General features: G+C 61.4%; 2 protein-coding genes across 2 annotated transcripts in view; both read left to right on the plus strand.

The window, feature by feature from the left end:
* KNDC1 (kinase non-catalytic C-lobe domain containing 1) overlaps positions 1 to 14,363 on the plus strand; it is a 67,573-nt gene extending 53,210 nt beyond the window's left edge. The window contains exons 21-30 of the mRNA XM_003816259.5: positions 22 to 135; positions 831 to 978; positions 1,087 to 1,266; positions 2,202 to 2,408; positions 3,131 to 3,213; positions 3,459 to 3,609; positions 8,445 to 8,567; positions 8,645 to 8,704; positions 9,568 to 9,725; positions 12,611 to 14,363. Coding sequence (XP_003816307.3) covers positions 22 to 135; positions 831 to 978; positions 1,087 to 1,266; positions 2,202 to 2,408; positions 3,131 to 3,213; positions 3,459 to 3,609; positions 8,445 to 8,567; positions 8,645 to 8,704; positions 9,568 to 9,725; positions 12,611 to 12,842 — 1,456 coding nt within the window. The 3' untranslated portion in view covers positions 12,843 to 14,363. The remainder of the gene's footprint in view (positions 1 to 21; positions 136 to 830; positions 979 to 1,086; positions 1,267 to 2,201; positions 2,409 to 3,130; positions 3,214 to 3,458; positions 3,610 to 8,444; positions 8,568 to 8,644; positions 8,705 to 9,567; positions 9,726 to 12,610) is intronic.
* Positions 14,364 to 14,465: 102 nt separating this feature from the next.
* Positions 14,466 to 19,527, plus strand: UTF1 (undifferentiated embryonic cell transcription factor 1). Its single transcript, XM_034951475.2, has 2 exons — positions 14,466 to 18,808; positions 18,937 to 19,527. The coding sequence occupies exons 1-2, from the start codon at positions 18,181 to 18,183 to the stop codon at positions 19,410 to 19,412; spliced, it is 1,104 nt and encodes a 367-aa protein (XP_034807366.1). The 5' UTR covers positions 14,466 to 18,180; the 3' UTR covers positions 19,413 to 19,527.
* The last annotated feature ends 1,259 nt before the right edge of the window (positions 19,528 to 20,786 follow it).

The following is a 20,786-nucleotide window of genomic DNA, read 5'->3' on the forward strand; positions in this document are numbered from 1 at the left end:
GCCGCCCGCCCCGCCCCACAGCGACGCCTTCCTGGAGGGCTACGTGCAGCAATTCCTCTACACCTTCCGCTACTTCTGCACACCCCACGACTTCCTGCACTTCCTCCTCGACCGCATCAACAGCACGCTGACCAGGTACCAAGCTCCACAGCTCCACGCCCGCCAGAGCTTCCCCCTGGGGCAGGGTGGGCGCCCATGGGCCTGGTTTAGCCACCATGAAGAACGAGGTGGTCCCTGGCGACCCAAGGGGGTGAGGGGCCAGGGAAGCCTGGCTGGAGGTCTGGCTGCAGGTGGGGGACACACAGGGATGCGGAGAAAGCAGCTGGGGCAGGAGGGCGGTGGCCTGGGCACCTGGGAGCTCTGGGAGGGGACCTGGGGGAGTCGGGGTCTCTTCCTGCTGACCCAGGAGGAAAGCAGAGGGCAGGTGGGCAGGCAGTGAGAGCCAGAAGGTCAGCTGGGGGAAGGGGGAGCACTAAGCAGAGGGTCCTGCCGGCCGCCAGCCTCCCTTGGTACCCATGGCCAGCACCTGGTGTCAGGAGAGGGGTGGTGGGCTGAGGGGGGAGGGGCTCTGCCTCTCTCTGGGCTGACCTGCTGCCCCCCCAGGACACTCCATGCACCCCCTTGCCCCCACACGCCCAGGCTGGGCACCTCCCTGGCACCTCAGCTCCTGCCTCAGGGGAGGGACCCACGAAGACCCCCAGCCCCCTAAGTCCCCTGCACACATGGAGCCTGGTCCCACCCTGCCTCTCTGGGAGAGCCGCACGCAGCCCCTGGGGCTCTGCCCCCGACTCCCACATCCTGGCAGCTCAGCAGCTCCCCTGCGTCTCCAGGGCCCACCAGGACCCCACCTCGACCTTCACCAAGATCTACAGGCGGAGCCTCTGCGTCCTGCAGGCCTGGGTGGAGGACTGCTACGCCGTGGACTTCTCTCGGAACAGCGGGCTGCTGGGGAAGCTAGAGGACTTCATCTCCTCCAAGGTGACAGTGGTGCCGAGCTGGGCGGCCGCACCCGGGGCTCCCACAGCGGGAGGTGCCACCCTCCTCCAGAAGGTGGCAGTGACCCCCCACCACCGTGCTTCTGCCTAGATCCTACCCCTGGACGGCTCTGCCAAGCACCTGCTGGGCCTCCTGGAGGTGGGCATGGACCGGCGGGCCGAGGGCAGCCCTCGCGGCACAGACCTGGAGAACCCCAGGGAGGCCGAGGAGGATGCCAGACCCTTCAACGCCCTCTGTAAGAGGCTCTCAGAGGACGGCATCTCCAGGAAGGTGGGGTCCTTTCTCAGGGGAGGTCCTCCCTGGACAGGCGGATGTGGGTCCCTGAGCCCAGCCTCAAAGACACAACTGGTGCATGCACACACATACACACAAGTGCAAATGGGCACAGCCGTATACATGCATACACAGACGTGTGCACATACACTTGTGTGCACAAACATACCTGTGCACATCACACACATCCACACGTGCACATGCGTGCACACTCAATCCACACGTGCACACGCACGTGCACCTTCACACAGCCATACATGCATACACAGATGTGTGCACATACACTTGTGTGCACATACATACCTGTGCATATCACACATCCACACGTGCACACGTGCACTCAATCCACACGTGCACACTCAATCCACACGTGCACACACACGTGCATCTTCACACAGCCATACATGCACTCGTGCACCCTCACACATATCCACACCTACACGTGTGCACCTCACGCAATCCACACATGCACACACGTGCACCCGCACACACATCCACACACACACGCATGCACCCTCACATCCACACGTGCACACTCACATACCCCCTCCATGTTCCCGGTCCCAGGCAGCCCTGCTGGGCTGGCACCTCCTGCACCATCCCGGGTGCTCAGGGGAGGAGGGTCCTGCTGTAACTCATTGACCCATGGGCCAGAGACTAAGGCAGAAGAAGCCAGTGTGGGGAGAGAAATGCCCTTTCCATTAAACCTCAGCGTCCTGCCCATGGGGGACCTGCTGAAACGACCAGGACAGGCATCCTTGTGCCAGCACAGCTGCGGGTGGGCAGGCTGCTCTCTGGCTCTGGCTGGGCCAGTCTGAGGAGTACTGGGCTTGCACCTGGCCTGGTCCTCACCCCCCCACCCTGCCTCCCTGGACCCCTGACCCGGAGGGGACATGGAGCTTGGGCCCCTCAGTGCCCGGCCTGCCCTGCAGAGCTTCCCCTGGAGGCTGCCCCGAGGCAACGGGCTGGTGCTGCCGCCACACAAGGAGCGCCCGTACACCATTGCCGCGGCCCTGCCCAAGCCCTGCTTCCTCGAGGACTTCTACGGCCCCTGCGCCAAGACCAGTGAGAAGGGGCCCTACTTCCTGACGGAGTACAGCACTCACCAGCTCTTCAGCCAGCTCACGCTGCTACAGCAGGTGAGGAGGGCGAGGATCTGCACCCAGGTCACCTGCGAGTCGGGGCCCCAGAAACACTCCGCGCCCATAGGGCCCTCAGCGGCTGCTTCCAGAGGAACACATGGGCAGAGAAGGGGCCAGCTGCCAGGTGCACAGGTTGGGGGTGGCTGCCAGGTGCACAGGTCCAGGCAGCTGCTGCCTCAATGGGAGGCCCCAGCAAAGCTGAGTCCTCCTCTCCAGACCACCGCCCGCTGGGCCTGGCCCTGCCTCTGCCCAGCACTCTGGCCTCACAGGCACTAGAGGACGCCCTGAGGGCCGCATGGGGCTCTGAGTCTCTCCCCCCAGCCCCTCCACCGGAGCTGGGCCAACCCAGCTCCTTGTGCCCCCACCCAGCTGCCAGGGCCCTGCCCAACTTCCTCTGCCGCCACCACAGCTGGCCCTCAGGTGGCCTCTTCCCAGGTCCCTGCCATCCCAGGAGCCCACATCACGTAGCAGGTGACAGCAGTGATGCCAATCTAGTGATCCACCTGCTGTCACGAGGGCTGCCCCAGACGCCATGAGCCCCTGGGGGCCAAGCACATGGGGAGCCCTGCAGCCGATCCCTGTAGACTGTTGGGTGGGTATTGAACCTGGGATTGCAGAGCTGGCCCCCCAGAAAACACCCACCCTCCCTGGGACCCTGCCTTGGACACAAGGCCCTAAGGGATGGAAGCCTGAACCTCTTGTTTCCATGTTCTGGGCAGGAGTTGTTTCAAAAGTGCCACCCGGTCCACTTCCTGAACTCACGGGCTCTGGGCGTCATGGACAAGAGCACTGCCATCCCCAAGTGAGCGTCCGGGACCCTCAGCTGGGAGCGGTGGTAGAGGGTCTCGGGGGCTTCCCGTAAGAGTCTTGTGGACGCTCCTGACCAGCGGGAGATGCCTGTGTCTCCAGAGACACGAGAGAGTGGTGTTTGCCAGTCGGAGCGGCCTCGTGGCCTGACCCCAGCCCACCCTGCACCAGCAGCCCCGGGGCCGGGCGGGGCCACCTGCACAAGTCCTGGGGGTGACGGGGACCATATTTCTCTTCCAGAGCCAGCTCTTCTGAGTCTCTTTCGGCCAAAACCTGCAGCTTATTTCTGCCCAATTACGTTCAGGACAAGTATCTGTTACAGCTTCTAAGAAACGCAGATGACGTCAGCACCTGGGTGGCTGCAGAGATTGTGACCAGCCACACCTCCAAGGTGGGCACCCTACAGTTCCGAGGCCAACACGGGGCGTGGGGCCCACCTACCCGGGAGTGGCAGCGCCTCCTGTAAGGCCGTGGCCTGAACCCTCTCCCAATGCAGTGAACCCAACTCTGTGTCCCTTGGAGCCACACCCGACCCAAGGCTGAGGGGAGCAGAGCACAGGCTTCACTACATCAGGAGGAGGGGGGTCAGCCGCCCTCCCAGCTCTCCCCCAGCACTGCCTGCCACATCCACGGCCACATCCACATCCACGGCCACTTCCACAGCCGCGTCCACATCTGCAGCCAGAGATGGCTCCCCTCAGTGGTGGGTGATCCTTGGCTGTGGGCCGCCTGGAGACCCGGGACAAGCTGCACCCATCACTGCTACCACCCCCACCTGTGCTCACCACACACAGAGTCCCTCACTCACCACCCCCAGCACTGGGCTCCGCCACACACCCCACTCCACCCCAGGCCCCATACCCTCTGTGCCTGAGCCTGGCCCCTGGGCTGGGGCTTGTGATGCCCAACGTCCCACCCTGGGCTCCTCCTGGCCAAATGCTCATTGTGGGTTCTTAGTCTGTGGAATGAATCGGCTCCATGGTCTGACCAAGGTCAAGGTCAAGCTCCAGCGCCGGGGCCCAGTCTCAGCCTCTTCTAGGTCCTGTGGGGCTTGGGCTGGACTAGGGGCTCCTCCCCTGACCTGCCCCACCTGCTGTCAGGCAGGGCACTGTGCGGCCCCTAGAGAGTCACCTGCCTCGACCAGCTCATCCTTCCGGGGCCTACCTGCCCAGGAGGCATCAGGGTCCACAGCTTCTCAGGAAGCCAGAGTCCCCCAGCCCCAGGGGTCTGCACCTTCACCCAGCGGATGCCTTCACCCAGCAGACGGACAGCCTATTACAGAAGCCTGTGATCTCCTCACCCCTGAGCTCAGCTGGGGCTTGGCTGTCGTGGGCTGGGGTCACCAGGTCCCGCTCCAAGTAAGACTCAGGATTACAGGGCCCCTTCCCCCACAGCAGGCAGGTGGACGCCCACCCCCTCCTGGGCCGGAGCTCTCTGAAAGCAAACTTGAGCCCAAGGAACAGGACTCCCAGCCACGAACCCCATCACTGCCGTCCCTGCTGCTGTCCCAGAGTGGGCTGAAGGCTCTGGGGGAACCAGGAGCTGCTCGCAGTCCACCAAGGTGCAGTACCTCCCTGCTAGGCGGCAAAGCCACCTCCACGGTGGACAGAGCTTCCCTTCCTATTATTCCTTCACGCCCCTCCAAGCCCGCAGGCAACCCCGGGCCGTAAACGAAGGCATAGGCGCCGCGTTCTCTCCTCCCTTGGGGAGAACTTTCCAACTTTGGGGATCTGTCGCCAGGGCATGCCAGCACGGGGCGTGGGAACAGGGAGCCTGGTAGCCTCTTTCCTCGGATCCATGGTTTTCACCATATCGTGAGGGACATGAAAATGCAATTTCCCTAAACCAGAGACTTCACGCACGGCCCGTGTGGCCAGGCTTCATGAGGATGAGCACGAGGACAGGTGGCTGTCACCTGGCCAACCCGCATCGTCCCGGGCGCACCCTCACCCCGAGCTGCCCCAGCGGGTGGAGGACTGCCCCTCCCAGCCTGAGACCCACCTCGAGCCTGCGGCGGCCCTGCCTGAGGGTCTCTGGGATGGCCGCTCGTCCTGGTCACGCGCCCGTGTACAGGTCTGCAGGGTGGGCAAGAGTCGTGCAGGCTCACACCCAGGGCTGCGGATCGCTCAGAACAGGCCCCTCACCCCCTCACGGGAGCGGACGGACCTCGCCGGAGACCACAGGCCCCTCACCCCCTCACGGGAGCGGACGGACCTCGCCGGAGACCACAGGCCCCTCACCCCCTCACGGGAGCGGACGGACCTCGCCGGAGACCACAGGCCCCTCACTTCCTCACGGGAGCGGACGGACCTCGCCGGAGACCACAGGCCCCTCACCCCCTCACGGGAGCGGACGGACCTCGCCGGAGACCACAGGCCCCTCACCCCCTCACGGGAGCGGACGGACCTCGCCGGAGACCACAGGCCCCTCACCCCCTCACGGGAGCGGACGGACCTCGCCGGAGACCACAGGCCCCTCACCCCCTCACGGGAGCGGACGGACCTCGCCGGAGACCACAGGCCCCTCACCCCCTCACGGGAGCGGACGGACCTCGCCGGAGACCACAGGCCCCTCACCCCCTCACGGGAGCGGACGGACCTCGCCGGAGACCACAGGCCCCTCACCCCCTCACGGGAGCGGACGGACCTCGCCGGAGACCACAGGCCCCTCACTTCCTCACGGGAGCGGACGGACCTCGCCGGAGACCCACTTCTAAAAGCACCACGCTCGTCCATCCAACAAGTGTTAGATCCATGATGTCCTGACGTATTGTGTCTCAATGGCTGTGAGGTCGGAACAATCCAGGATACTGAGTTTCACATTTGTAAATTCAGGACCCCAGAAAATCGTTAAAATACAAAATTCGAGCACAGAGGGCAGCAGTGATCAATAAAAATGCTCGGGGGTCAGTGGCTCCGTTCCGACGATGCCTGGAGTGAGGCGAGGTGGAGACACAAGGGCAGGAAGAAACGGCATAAAATTTCTCACCTTAAGAAAATGGGGGATCGGTGCTTCCGTTCAGACAATGTCTCGGTGGCACCGTTTAGACGACGTCTGGAGGGAGACAAGGTGGAAACAGAAGCAGGAAGAAACAGCTTAAAATTTCTCACCTTAAGAAAACGCAGGCCAGTCGCAGTGGCTGATGCCTGTAACCCCAGCCCTTTGGGAGGCCGAGGAGGGCAGATCACTTGAGACCAGGAGTTGGGATCAGCCTGGACAACATATCGAAACTCTGTCTCTACTGAAAATATAAAAAATTGTCCAGGCTGGTGGCACACACCTGGAGTCCCAGCTCCTCAGGAGGCTGAGGCGAGAGGATCACTGGAGCCCAGGAGGTGGCGGTTGCAGTGAGCTGAGGTTGCACCACGGCAGCCTAGACGATGGTGCGAGACCCTATGTCAAAAAAAATAAAAAATAAAAATGGGGAGTTTGAAAGCAGAATAGGGCTTTGGTTTCTTTAGATTTGTTTAAAAATATGGAACACCATAGCCAAGAGGTGGAGGCACCTAAATGTCCACGGAGAGAAGAACAGATAAAGAAAATGCAGCCTCTTTGTACCTTGAGAAGTTATTCAGCCTTAACAGGAGGGAAATTCTGACGCCTGCGGCAGCACGATGAACCTCGAGGGACTCAGGCTCAGGGAAACGAGCCAGTCGCGAAGCACGGACACTGCATGGCTCCACGTACACGATGAACTTCAAGGGACTCAGGCTCAGGGAAACGAGCCAGTCGCGAAGCACAGACACTGCATGGCTCCACGTACACGATGAACTTCGAGGGACTCAGGCTCAGGGAAACGAGCCAGTCGCGAAGCAGGGACACTGGACGGCTCCACGTACACGATGAACCTCGAGGGACTCAGGCTCAGGGAAACGAGCCAGTCACGAAGCACGGACAATGGATGGCTCCACGTACACGATGAACCTCGAGGGACTCAGGCTCAGGGAAACGAGCCAGTCGCGAAGCACGGACACTGGACGGCTCCACGTACACGAGGCGCCTGGAGGCACCGGATTCACAGAGACAAAGTAGCAGGGTGGGCGCCGGGGGCTGGGAGTGGGGCACGGGGAGCTCGTGTTGAACGGGGACCGAGTTTCCGTTTGGGAAGATGGAGAGTCGCAGACATGCTGCACAATGTGGATGTAGTTAACACGGCTGAACCGTGCACTCAGAAAAGGCTACAAAGATAAATCCTCTATTACATACTTTTTACAATTAAAAATCAAAAGGTTAAAACAACAGTGAAAATGTGTGGCAAAATAGTTTTATCTCAAAATTACATACTTTGCATCTACTTAAACCGATGAAGAAACAGAGGCTGAGGCAGGAGCATCACTTGAACCCGGGAGGTGGAGGCTGCACTGAGCCGAGATCGCGCCACTGCACTCCAGCCTGGGCCACAGAGCAAGACTCCATCCCAAAAAAAAAAAAAGAGTCGATCTGGGGGACGGCGTCCAGCTGGACTCTGCAGCCTTGGTTTCCACCAAAGGATGGCCTAGGCCAAGGTGATTCCTCAGGGACAGGCAGCTACAACAGGAGGGGTCAGCTGAGTTCTCCAGAATCTTCCTGAAGCCCTGGAAGTGGATCCAGGAACGCAGCCCTTCGGGACAGCTCAGAATACGAATCCTGCTGGGTGAGGCATTCACCACCCATGGGGTGTTCCAACCAAGGCCAGCAAGGTCGTCACCGCCAGCCACAGAGCCCCGGAGGAGGGGGCGGCACTCAGGCACCCACCCCGGACTGCACCCAAACACTCCTGCCACGGGCTCGGCGCAGCAGGTTGGGGGGTGGGCAAGGAGCTGCCTGTGGCTCCCCATCTGCCTGTGGACACGACAGCGGCCTCTCCCTGGGTGGGGACGCCTTTCCCAGTCCTGAAGCTTCCTGGGGAGGTGCATCCAGGCACAATCTTGCTTTTGAGAAGTGAGGGTGGACTTCTTTTCAAATCTCTCCGCATATCGGGGAGAAGTGAGGGCGGACTTCTTTTCAAGTCTTTCCATATATCAGGCTTTGCTTTTGTTTTATTTCAAGTCATGCCCACCCCGTCCCGCCAGCCCAGCCCCTCCACGGCCACCGCTCACCTGCGTCCACACAGCCACTTCCTTTCCACACACGTGATGCAGCACACGCTCTTGTGTCTTGGAGCTGGGTGATTTTAACAGGTTCTCAAATATTCCCTTTGTTCATCTTAAACCAGAAGACGCTGAATGTGTCATTTTCTTATTGCAGCTGCAGGTGAACTTGCTGTCCAAATTCTTGCTGATTGCAAAATCTTGCTATGAGCAGAGAAACTTCGCAACAGCCATGCAGATCCTGAGCGGGCTGGAGCACCTGGCCGTGAGGCAGTCCCCTGTGCGTCCCCCTCGGGCCCCGAGGCGGGGGTGGGTACCCGCACGGCCGCAGGAGGCTCACCTGTGCTTTCATTTCAGGCCTGGAGAATTCTGCCTGCAAAGATAGCAGAGGTCATGGAGGAGCTGAAAGCCGTGGAGGTACCAGCACTTTACTGGCCGGGCGGCTTTGGTCCCCCGATGCCCTCTCCTAAACGAACTGCTGTGCAGAGCCTGCCGCACCCAGACGCAGGCACCACAGAGTGTGTGCAGGTGGCCCAGCCAGGGTGGCCTCACCGAGGCCCTGGAGTCATCTCCCGGCAGGGCCTCTGCTGCCACCTGGGCAGAGGTGTCCCACCTGCTCAGTCCCGGGGCCTTGCTGGTCTGAGTTCCTCACACAGAGCACAGGTGCCCAGAGGACAGCACTGAGGTCTGTGGCCGGGGCCTGAGCTTGACCGACCTGGACCTCCGCCAGGACAGCAGGGGTGGCCTCATGAGATGATGAACAAGGAACTGCTGCTGGAAGTGACCGGCCATCCCCAAACATGACTCAGACGAGTCCCAGAGCAGCCACAGCCTGTCCCCGTCTTGGGTCTCAGGGCTCGGCCTCAAGCCCCAGCCACAGCTGTCCACGGGTGGGACAGCTCCTGCATGTCTTTGCTGGACACGCAGACACGGGGCCCTGCACTGGTCAGCCAGGGTCTCATTTAGGGAAGCTGGGTTACCTGGCACTTCCTGGAGTCCAGCAGAGAGCAAGGAAAGGGACTCACCATTTCAGTAGCAGGAGGCACAAAACCTCCCAGCGGCTGTCAGGGCCGTGAAAGTTTAAGACCCCGCAGGTGTGAGCCAAGTCCAACCATCCAGGCACAGTCGGGACTGGAAGCTAATTCAGAGAGCCGGGTAGACCCCGTGCGTGGAGAACGCAGGACCCACTGGGACTGGTTGGGCTGCGCTGGCCCCGGCTGAGGCTCCTGCACTGACCACGCCCTGTCTCTCCCCGGCCCACGCCCCGGCTGGACCACCAGGTCTTCCTGAAGAGCGACAGCCTGTGTCTGATGGAAGGTCGGCGCTTCCGGGCGCAGCCCACCCTGCCCTCGGCCCACCTCCTGGCCATGCACATCCAGCAGCTGGAGACAGGCGGCTTCACCATGACCAACGGGGCCCACAGGTGGAGCAAGCTCAGGTGAGGAGGGGCTCAGGCGGCCGCGCGCCCAAGTGAGGAGGGACTCAGGCGGGCGCGCGCCCAGGAGAGGAGGGGCTCAGGCGGCCGCGCGCCCAGGAGAGGAGGGGCTCAGGCGGCCGCGTCCCCAGGTGAGGAGGGGCTCAGGCGGCCGCGCGCCCAGGTGAGGAGGGGCTCAGGCGGCCGCGCGCCCAGGAGAGAAGGGGCTCAGGCGGGCGCGCGCCCAGGTCAGGTGGGGCTCAGGTGGCCACGCGCCCAGGTGAGGAGTGGCTCAGGTGGCCGCGCGCCCAGGTCAGGAGGGGCTCAGGTGGCCGCGCATCCAGCAGAGGAGAGGCTCAGATGGGCGCATGCCCAGGTGGGGCACGCTCAGGTGGCACCTCTCCTCCTGTCCTTGCTTTTCAGAGGCCTGGGTACCTTGCCCCTCACTTGGCACTCACAGCCTCAGACCTCCCTCTACCCAGGATAACCTCCAGCCACCTCCTTCTCTGCAAATCTGGAGCATTTCCTGCACTCCTGCTGTCCATGGTCCCAAAACACTCCCCGTGGTCTCTAGGGACCCCTGTGTTGGGACCCAGGCACACTTTCCACCCCACCCTGAGGGTCTCTGCAGCACAGAGGCTGCCCGGCAGCAACCTGTCCTGACCGCTGGGTGCCACAGTGTCCCTGCTCCCCTTGAAACCCCTCTCCCTAGAGACATCCAGGTGGGACCCAGGATCAGTCCTCAGCCTATTCCTGTGGTCCTGCTGTCCACCTGCCCAGCACCTGGGACCAACTACCTTGCACACCACCTGGGAGGTGCAGACTGGGGCTGGCTGTAAAACCTACCACCACGACCCACAGGGCTCACACCCCAGGCCACACAGGCTCTTCCACCTGGTAAGGCACAGGGGCCAGCCTCTCCTCGGAGCCCCAGGCCTGTGTCCGATGACCCTCAGGTGCCCACAGCCCCAAGCTCGGCCTCACTCTCTCCCTCAAGACACAATCTCCCACCCTCCCGTCTCGTCTCATCGCCTGCCGTTGTCCACACACGGTCAGGTGGAGGCTGCCCAGGCCACGGCGGCTCCACCCTCCCCCACGGTAGATGGCCTCACTTGGGGAGCAATGCTCAGTGGACCAGGTGCCCATGGATCCTCAGCCTGATAGGTGAAGGTCCCCTTCTTAGGTAGGCACCAATTTAAAAACAATAATTATAATATGCCATAAATGTATGCTTATCGTAAGAGATCAGAAAACCCATGTCAGCAAAAGAGAAGTTAAAAACTTAAGGTAGGCCAGACGCGGCGGCTCACGCCTGTCACCCTAGGTAGGCCGGGCCGGGTGCAGCCACTCACGCCTGTAACCCTAGGTAGGCTGGACACGGCAGCTGACGCCTGTACTGAGGCGCGGTGGCTCACGCCTGTAACCCTAGGTAGGCTGGGCACGGCGGCTCACGCCAGTAACTCTAACACTTCGGGAGGCCGAGGCGGACAGATCACTTGAGGTCAGGAGTTCAAGACCAGCCTGGCCAACATGGTGAAACCCCATCTCTACTAAAAATACAAAAAATTAGCCAGGTGTGGTAGCTGCTGCCTGTAATCCCAGCTACTCAAGAGGCTGAGGCAGGAGAATTGCTTGAACCCAGGAGGCGGAGGCTGCAGTGAGTTGAGATCATGCCACTGCACTCCAGCCTGGGTGAAGAGAGTGAAACAGCGTCTTAAAAAAAAAAAGGCCGGGTGTGGTGGCTCATGCCTGTAATCCCAGAACTTTGAGAGGCCTAGGCAGGCGGATCACAAGGTCAGGAGATTGAGACCATCCTGGCTAACACGGTGAAACCCCGTCTCTACTAAAAATACAAAAAATTAGCCGGGCACGGTGGTGGGTGCCTGTAGTCCCAGCTACTTGGGAGGCTGAGGCAGGAGAATGGCGTGAACCCAAGAGGCAGAGCTTGCAGTGAGCCGAGATCGCGCCACTGCGCTCCAGCCTGGGTGACAGAGAGAGACTCCGTCTCAAAAAAAAAAAAAAAAACTTAAGGTGATGCTCAATCAGGAAGGAAAACAAGCCAAGAGTGGCGCTTGCTCTCCACAGCGTCCACGTGCGTATGTGAGCGCCTCCAGATCTGCCCTTCCCAGCATCCCCATGTGTGTGAGAGCCCATCCAGGCATGCTCTTCCCGGCGTGTGTGTGTGTGTGTGTGAGCCCCCATCCAGGCATGCTCTTCCCGGCGTGTGTGTGTGTGTGTGTGAGCCCCCATCCAGGCATGCTCTTCCCGGCGTGTGTGTGTGTGTGTGAGAGCCCATCCAGGCTTGGCCTCTCTTTGCCGTAATGGACGCCCCTTTCTTTGTCCCTCACACTGGGCATGTGGTGTTTCCATCCAAAATCAGGACAGGGCGTCTGTCTGTGGCATCAGTGTCCCCAGGTCTGGCTAAGGGCTCCTGCTCCTGACTGGCCAGCTTTCTCCGTTATATTCTATGGTGTGCTGGTCACTGTCAACAACCAGCTGTCCCAGGCATCCGGCCCTGGGCCCCGGCCGTGGCGATTCCCAGGTGTGAATGTGAACGCTCTGCACGGCAGCAGAGAGTCCCTTGCCTGCCTCGTCCTCTCAGCTGCAGCCCCTGCAGCAGACTGGGCTTGACTCTTCTTGGGACGCTCAGCAGGGACGAGCCTGAGCCTGCAGGGTTTCCATAAGCGTGTGTGGACTGAAATGTGGATGGATGGACAGTCAGACAGACAGAAAGGTCTGAGTAGTGACCTTTCCACCTCGCCAATAAATACAGACAACCCACCCTTCAGAATTTACACGGTGAAAAGCTTTAGTCCAAATGATTCCTAAGAATGCGGGGGGACTCCCTCCCCACGGAAGCCGCACCCCTGCCCTGTGCAAACTAACGTCTCTTCTTTCCTCAACGGAAGGAACATCGCGAAGGTGGTGAGCCAGGTGCACGCGTTCCAGGAGAACCCTTACACCTTCAGCCCCGACCCCAAGCTCCAGTCGTACCTCAAGCAGAGGATTGCCCGCTTCAGCGGTGCCGACATTTCCACACTCGCCGCAGATAGCAGGGCCAACTTCCACCAGGTCTCCAGCGAGAAGCACTCACGGAAGATTCAGGACAAGCTACGGAGGATGAAGGCTACATTCCAGTAGCCGAGCTCGGGCCTGGTGTGGAATTCCAGATCCGAATCCAACTGTGGGGGGCGGGCCGGGAGGTAGGAGCCGCGTCTCAGGCCCGGCCGTTATCGAGGCCCCTCCGCCCCCGAACCCTGGGGAGCTGGACCAGGAGGTGGAGGCTCAGGGGACCCCACGGGGACAGGCAGAGCTGGTCTCCTCCCAGCAGACGGAGCCAGGACGGGCACAAGAGTCTTGGAGGTTTGCGTGTTTCTGCTAGAATTAAAAAGTTAAATTTAAAAATGAAAATGAAAGACAGCTTCCCAGGAGTTTTGTGCCTGTCTGCGCCTCTCACGCACAGATAAGTGGCTCTTACCCAGCTCTCAGCGACTCCCCCACAAAACAGCAACAGCCTCCACCGCCGACTCAACAAACTTCAAAGTAGCTCCTCCCTGAGCAGCTTTCTGAGCCAGCCTCGGTTGGCTGAGCAACGAAGGGCCAAAGCTGACCTCTGAGTGGCCAACTGCAGCTCCCAGGGACTCCGAGACCTCCCGTCCGAGACCCTGCCTGGGCTCACCCCCGACAACCCAGACCCAGAACCCCTCTCCCCTTCCCTGCCCAGTGCTCCTCCTCCCCAGCCCAGACCCCCAGGTGCCCAAGGCCTGCTGCTGGAGCAGGCACCTTGGGCTGGGCCTGCTCCCCCAGGGCCCAGGGCCCCCCAGCTTAGAACAGCCCTTGGTGAGGTGGTCGTGCCCGGGCAAAGGCCCTGCTTCCTGGAAAGGACACTCAGAGCAGCTCCAAGACAGAGGCTCTGTGGCGGGGGTCCCTGAGAGTGTCCCCCCCATCTCATGCCCCGGGGGCCGCGGCTACCCACCGCCTCCAGCAGCCATGCATGTGCGCCCGCAGCCCTGCCTCCACAGCTCGCCACACACTCACGCTTCGCCAGAGACAGGAAGTGCGCTGCCTCCACGGCCCCTTGCCCTTGCTCAGGTTCTTGGACCCCAGGCAGCTGGTGTGGAGCCCCTTGGCCAAGGCCATGGGAGACCCGCGCAGTCAGCTCCACACTGGCCTCTGCAGCTGGGTGACCAGAGCCCCGGGCACGGCCCCAGCTCCGTGGGGCTCTCACGGTGCCAATCACAAGACCCAGGGTTGTGCTTTTGAGTTTTAGAATTAGTCATTCTTTAGAGCAGCCAGCTAGTGGCATTTCTAGGAAAACTGTGACCTGTGACAAATCGCTGCATTTTTAATGTCAAGATGTGTTTTCCCACATAAATTGACCGGAGACATCCGGGCCCTGCTTCAATGTAACATGAGAGGAAGTCGGCGTCCTGGCCACGAAATGCAGTTCACTTTTTTTTAGGCTTTTATATGGATTATGTTCTGCTGACCCATGCCCGCATTTTCAGATTTTGTATTTAACAGACAGTGCCCAGTGCAAATCAACATTCCAGCGGTCAGGACTGACCCCGGGGGAGCACTGGGCTCAGGCTTCAGCACGACTGTCCGCATGGCTCCCTCCCGTCCTGGCACCCATTTCTGAATAAAGTCCTTTCTACCAGCCGCTGCTGTGTGGTCACTCTGCGGGTCCCACGGTGACCTCTGCAGGTCGACATGTTTTCCTTCATGGCCGCACGAAGGCCCCTTACAGGTGCTCACAAGGACTCCAGGTGCGAGATGTGCTCAACCCAGGACTGAAAACCAATCTGCCGGTCCACAGCGACGCCCTCTGATGCCGCAGAGAAAGGCCCGGGTCTGTCAGACGTGTGTCACAACTCAGGCCCCGCCAGGAGAAAAGCTGCCGCCAGAACTCCCAGGCCGTGGGAACAAGCAAACGTACCGGCTGGGGCAGGAAACACTTGCTTCTGGTTGTGACTGCAAACAGCCTAAAAGAACGGACTCCCGTAACCACGCTCCTGTGTGTGCACGTCCAGGCTCGCCCCTCCATTGACAAAAAGGACTTCCCTCATGCTGGACGTGCAGTGTCTTCATCCAAGATCAGGACGGGCGTCTGTCCATCAGTTCTTACAGGCTTTTTGTACTGACCCGTGGCTGTTCTTGGGTCAATCTGCACTAAACTCTGCCCAACCCAGCCAGTTCCCACCTGGCAGCCCTGTGGGCAAGACAGAGCTGGGTCCCCCGTCATCACGGTGCAAGCTCGCCGTAACTCTGACCACAGTGGAGCAGGAGGCCAGGAGGGGGAGCTCCTGCAGGTGGGGCTTGTGGCCCGGGAAAGGACGCTCTCACGGTTGTCACAGGGTAAGACTGGTGGACACCACTCAGGGAGGGGCTCACGGCCAGGGCTTCCGATGGTTTTGGGGTTGTAAACTGTGGATGCTTTTGGGAAAAGAGCTGATGGGTCTTTCGGGAAGTTCCCGTGATGAACGGTGCGGTTATCCGCCTGGAGGGAGGCCCAGGGGAAGCCGAGAAGACAAGATGGCGGAGTCCAATTGTGCTGGACAGGAGCTGCCCGAGACAGGGGGCCCTGGTCCTGGTCATGGGTGCGTCCTCGCCCCCACGCCACGCAGGCCGGACCCCTCACTGCAGTGGCTCCAATAAATTCAGCTCCGCTGAGCACAGGACTTTTCTCTTGGAGAGCTGACAGCCAGCAACCTCATGAGCCTCGCTTCTCGCCGCCATCCACTCCCCAGCTCTGTCCCCCACGCCGCCATCCACTCCCCGGCTCTGTCCCCCACGCCGCCATCCACTCCCCGGCTCTGTCCCCCACGCCGCCATCCACTCCCCGGCTCTGTCCCAGACGGGTTCAAGGCGGGCTGTGCTGTGCACTGCAGTGCCACTGTGGGCTAGACAGTCTGCACTGGCGTCCTGTGCACCATCATCTCTGATCTCCACCCATCAGATGCCCCCAGCACCCCCAACCCTCAATTATTAAAAATCTTTTTTTTTTTTTTTTTTTTTTGAGACAGAGTCTCACTCCGTCACCTAGGCTGGAATGCAGTGGTGCGATCTTGGCTCACTGCAACCTCCACCTCCTGGGTTCAAGCGATTCTCCTGCCTCAGCCTCCTGAGTAGCTGGGACTACAGACACATGCCACGACACCCAGCTAATTTTTTGTATTTTTAGTAGAGATGGGTTTCACTGTGTTAGCCAGGATGGTCTCAATCTCCTGACCTCGTGATCCGCCCGCCTCAGCCCCCCAAAGTGCTGGGTGTCAACAGGCTTGAGCCACCGCACCCAGCCTTTTTTTTTTTTTTTAGATCCACCTCCCAGGTTCAAGCAATTCTCCTGCCTCAGCCTCCCTAGAAGCTGGGATTACAGGTGCACACCCAACGCCTCGCTAATTTTTGTATTTTTAGTAGAGATGGGGTTTCACCATGTTGGCCAGGCTGGTCTCAGACTCCTGACCTCAGGTGATCCGCCTGCCTCAGCCTCCCAAAGTGCTGGGATTACAGCCACCACGCCTGCACGCCCCCCCTTTTCTTTTTAAGACAGAGTCTTGCCCTGTCACCCAGGCAGGAGTGCAGTCAGGTGATCACGGTACACTGCAGGCTTAACCTCCTGAGCAAAAGGAAATCCTCCCGCCTCAGCCTCCCAAGTAGCTGGAACTACAGGCACCTGCTACTACACTCGGCTATTTTTTATTTTTTGGCAGAGATGGGGGTCTCACTATATTGCCCAGGTCAGTCTCAAACTCCTGGCCTCAGGAGATCTGCCCACCTCAGCCTCCCAAAGTGCTAGGAATACAGGTGTGAGCCCCGTGTATGAGTGCCTGGCCAGGAACCACAGATTTCTTGAGAAGTGTCTGAAAAGCTGATTCTAGGACCAGGGTCGGCAAAGGACCAGATGAGGCAGGAGCATCCTGTATTGCCAGGGAGCTGGGAGGGGGTTTCAAAAGGACAAGGAAGAGAGGAGGAGGTGAGAAGACTTTCAATGGCCAAAGCAGGAACGATATGCGCAAAAATACAAATAAAAGCCCGGCACAGGGGCTCACTCCTGTAATCTCAGCACATTGGGAGGCCCAGGCAGGAGGATCACTTGAGCCCAGGAGTTCAAGACGAGCCTAGGCAACATAGCAAGACCCTGTCCCTACAAAAAGTAAAAAAAAAAAAAAAAAAAAAACTAGGTGCGTGTGGTGGTGCACACATGTAGTCCCAGCTACCAAGGAAGCTGAGGCTGGAGGATCACTTGGGCCCAAGAGTTCAAGGCTACAGTGAGCTGTGATCAGGCCACTGCACTCCAGCCTGAGTGACAGAAAGAGACCCCATTTGTAAGAAATAATAAAAACAAACAGAACTTTTAAAACAAATAAATAATAACAGCATCGGGTTATGACCTAAAGGATAAAATAAATATACACGAGCCCACACTGTAGAAATAAATGACTGAGTAGATAAATCAACAGGCAGAGAAACAAACCTTACAGAAGAATCCCAGAAAATACAGACACCCCTCCAGGAGGTGGGGCCTAATTACTCTCCCCATGAGTTGGGGATGGGCTGAGGGGCCGGATTCCAGTCACCAGAGCAGGGATGGAAAGGCGATACCTGAAGACTGCAAGAGTGGCAGACAGTCCGCACCCCAGCACGGAGCAGACCTCACCGGTGCTGAGCCACAAGACAGGAGGGGCGAGACTCCACCCCTGCGCCTTCCTTCCTAAAACCCACCACCCCAGTCGGATCACAGGAAGACACCAGGCAAACCCAAGTCGAGGAACATTCGACAAAACACCTGGCCCGTCCTCAACCGTGTCGAGGACGCGAGAAGCTGCCACGGCCCAGAGGAGACCCAGGAGACAGAAGGACTCGGCGCCGTGCGGCAAGGAGGAAGAGCATTTAATAGGAAGAGAATTTCCTCCTCCCAGGGATGCTGGCTGCAGACGCGCTGCAGATGGAAGAAGTTCAGATTTTAAAAGTTACTTCTGCGAGCGCGTGAATTCCGACACCCATTCCCGCGGCTGGCGTGGCTTCTCCTCGGACCCATCCCCTGGCCTGGCGACTCCCCCTGGGACCCGGGTCGGTCCTCGGGACCCCTCGCGTGCAGGTGCTGAGCCCGGGCGGGGGCGGCGGGGGCGGGGGCAGCACTGGGGGCCGGACAAGGGGGCGCCAGCGCCTTCCGGAGCGGAAGGGGCTCCGCACACACCTCGACGGGGGCGGGGGTAGGCTCGGCACAGGCTAAAAACGAACGGAGCCGCCGGGGCTTAGGCATCGCGGCACCTACGTTGAACGGGTCTAAGAACAGAACCCCTGAGGATCCTCCGTTTCCAACCGAAGCCAGCCTTTGCTCTGCGTCTTCCCGGCCGCAGCGCCAGGACGGACCCCTTAGGACCCGGCGGGCGGGCGGGGCGGGGCGCGCGGGGCGGGGCGGGGATGGTGGGAGGGTCGCGTAGACCCGGCTGGGACGGAGGGACGGCGGCGCGGGATGCTCAGAACGCGTGTGGGCGGCCCGGGCGGCGCCTGGCCCTCTCCCCATCCTCGCGCGCCGCGCTCCAGCCCCGGGATGCTGCTCCGGCCCCGCAGGCCGCCCCCGCTCGCGCCCCCCGCGCCGCCCTCGCCCGCCAGCCCCGACCCCGAGCCGCGGACACCCGGAGACGCCCCGGGGACCCCGCCCCGGAGGCCCGCCTCGCCCAGCGCGCTGGGGGAACTCGGGTTGCCGGTGTCCCCGGGCTCGGCGCAGCGCACGCCCTGGAGCGCCCGGGAGACGGAGCTGCTGCTGGGGACGCTGCTGCAACCGGCCGTGTGGCGCGCGCTGCTCCTGGACCGCCGCCAGGCCCTGCCCACCTACCGCCGCGTGTCGGCCGCGCTGGCCCAGCAGCAGGTGCGCCGCACCCCCGCGCAGTGCCGCCGCCGCTACAAGTTCCTTAAAGACAAGTTTCGCGAGGCGCACGGCCAGCCGCCCGGGCCCTTCGACGAGCAGATCCGGAAGCTCATGGGGCTGCTGGGCGACAACGGGCGCAAACGGCCTCGCCGCCGCTCCCCGGGATCCGGGCGCCCCCAGCGCGTCCGCCGCCCGGTCCCCAACGCGCACGCGCCGGCTCCCAGCGAACCAGGTAGGCGGGGAACTGGGGGGCCAGGTGGGGCCGAGGACTGCGGAGGAACCGGGGGCTGCCGAGGGCTGCGGGGGAGGGGCGGGCGCGCCCCGCGAAAATCCGCCCGACGGCCTGCTCCGCGTTCCCAGACGCCACCCCGCTGCCCACCGCCCGCGACCGCGACGCGGACCCCACCTGGACGCTCCGCTTCAGCCCGTCCCCACCGAAGTCTACGGACGCCTCCCGCGCCCCCAGCTCCCCGCCAGCTCCCGCCCCGACCGCCCTCGCTACCTGCATCCCCGAGGACCGCGCGCCCGTCCGCGGCCCCGGGTCCCCGCCGCCACCCCCGGCCCGCGAAGACCCCGACTCGCCGCCCGGCCGCCCCGAGGACTGCGCGCCCCCTCCGGCCGCGCCCCCGTCGCTGAACACCGCCCTGCTGCAGACCCTGGGGCACTTGGGCGACATCGCGAACATCCTGGGCCCGCTGCGCGACCAGCTGCTGACCTTGAACCAGCACGTGGAGCAGCTGCGCGGCGCCTTCGACCAGACAGTGTCCTTGGCCGTGGGCTTCATTCTGGGCAGCGCGGCCGCCGAGCGAGGGGTCCTCAGGGACCCGTGCCAGTGAGTCCCGGCTGCGGCCAGTCTCCCCTTTCCAGGCCGAGGCCCCTCCGCCCTGACCTCTCCTGCTGCCTTCCCACCCCCGTTCTTGGGTACCTTCAATAAAGGATTGTTTTCCTGGAGTCCGAGCTGTGTAGGAGTGCCGGTCTGGAGAGGGGGAGGGAGTGGCGCCCTGCAGTGCTGGGGCTGCAAAGGTCAGGGCAGGGTTGCAACGCTCTCATCACAGAGAGGGGCTCCCACTCGCTCCTAAGGTGTAGACAGAGCTCCGTGGGGCGCACCCAAATGTAGGCCGAGGAGGCTAGGCTCGATGGTGGTGGGCGTGGTGCCTGCTGCCGGCTCCTGGTCACACACTCGGTTCTCAAGGCCACACCAGACTCTCCCTGCCCCTCCCGGGGAGCCCCACTGAGTAAAACGAAGGGGACGGGTGGGCTCCGCTGGGGGTCCGGAGAGAAACTGAGGCTGACCCCACCTCTTCACTCAATGCAGGGGTAGGGGTTAGAGTGGTCGCCTCCACACTGCCCAGCAGAGAACCCCCTTTGACCCAGGAGTAGCATGGGGGGTTCCGAAGGTCCTCCCATGGCCTCGGGCAGCCTTGGACCACCCGGCTGAACTCTCCCAGGTCCTGGGAAACAAAAGGGGAAGAGAAGCCACAGAGCTCCAGGGAGGATGCTGGTTTTGTCTCCAGGGAGGTGGCTCTGGTCTGGGTGGGCCTAGGGAGGCGCTGAGCGTCTGGGGTGTGATCCTTGGGCAGAGGCTGAGGGCAGGGTCCTTGCAATTTCGAGAAAACCGAAGCAAACCTGCCCAGGAAGCATTTTCCAAGAAGCAATAGAGGGCCCCACCCTGGACCCCTGAGTCAGAAGGGGGATTGGCTGGAGCCGGAGATACAAATGTAGCCTGGAGGAGTTCCGCTAGCATAACAATGCCTGCAAATTAGTGGGCCCATCCAGAAAGACAAGTGGTTTGCCCAGGGCCATGCAGCTAAATGGGGCTGGGGGGGTCCCCGCTGGCCCAGCACCCAGCAGTCCTGAGGGGTTCCCTGTGGGTGGTACGGTTGCAGCCCCTCCTGCACATGCTTTTCTGGGGATCCGGAAGAATAGTTCCCGCTAGTGCTAAAGGCTGCTCCTGGGGAAATGAACGGCTTGCCCAGGTCTGAGGGGGAGGCCTGTGAGACCACGCCTGCAAGAACTGACTCCAAGCCTCACCTCATTCAAGAAACTCTGAGGCGCCGGACGCTGTGGCTCACGCCTGTAATCCTAACACTTTGGGAGGCTGAGGTGGGTGGATTGCCTGAGCTCAGGAGTTCGAGACCAGCCTGGGCAACATGGTGAAACCCCATCTCTACTAAAAATACAAAAATTAGCCGGGTGTGGTGGCAGGTGCC

This window comes from Pan paniscus, chromosome 8 (assembly GCF_029289425.2).
Source record: "Pan paniscus chromosome 8, NHGRI_mPanPan1-v2.0_pri, whole genome shotgun sequence".
In the NCBI taxonomy this organism is placed as follows: Eukaryota; Metazoa; Chordata; class Mammalia; order Primates; family Hominidae; genus Pan; species Pan paniscus.

Coding starts and splice junctions, on each gene's coding strand:
- UTF1 (XM_034951475.2), top strand. CDS start 18,181: ATGCTCAGAACGCGTGTGGGCGGCCCGGGCGGCGCCTGGCCCTCTCCC. Junction 18,809..18,936: donor GCCGGCTCCCAGCGAACCAG/GTAGGCGGGGAA, acceptor CCGCGTTCCCAG/ACGCCACCCCGCTGCCCACC.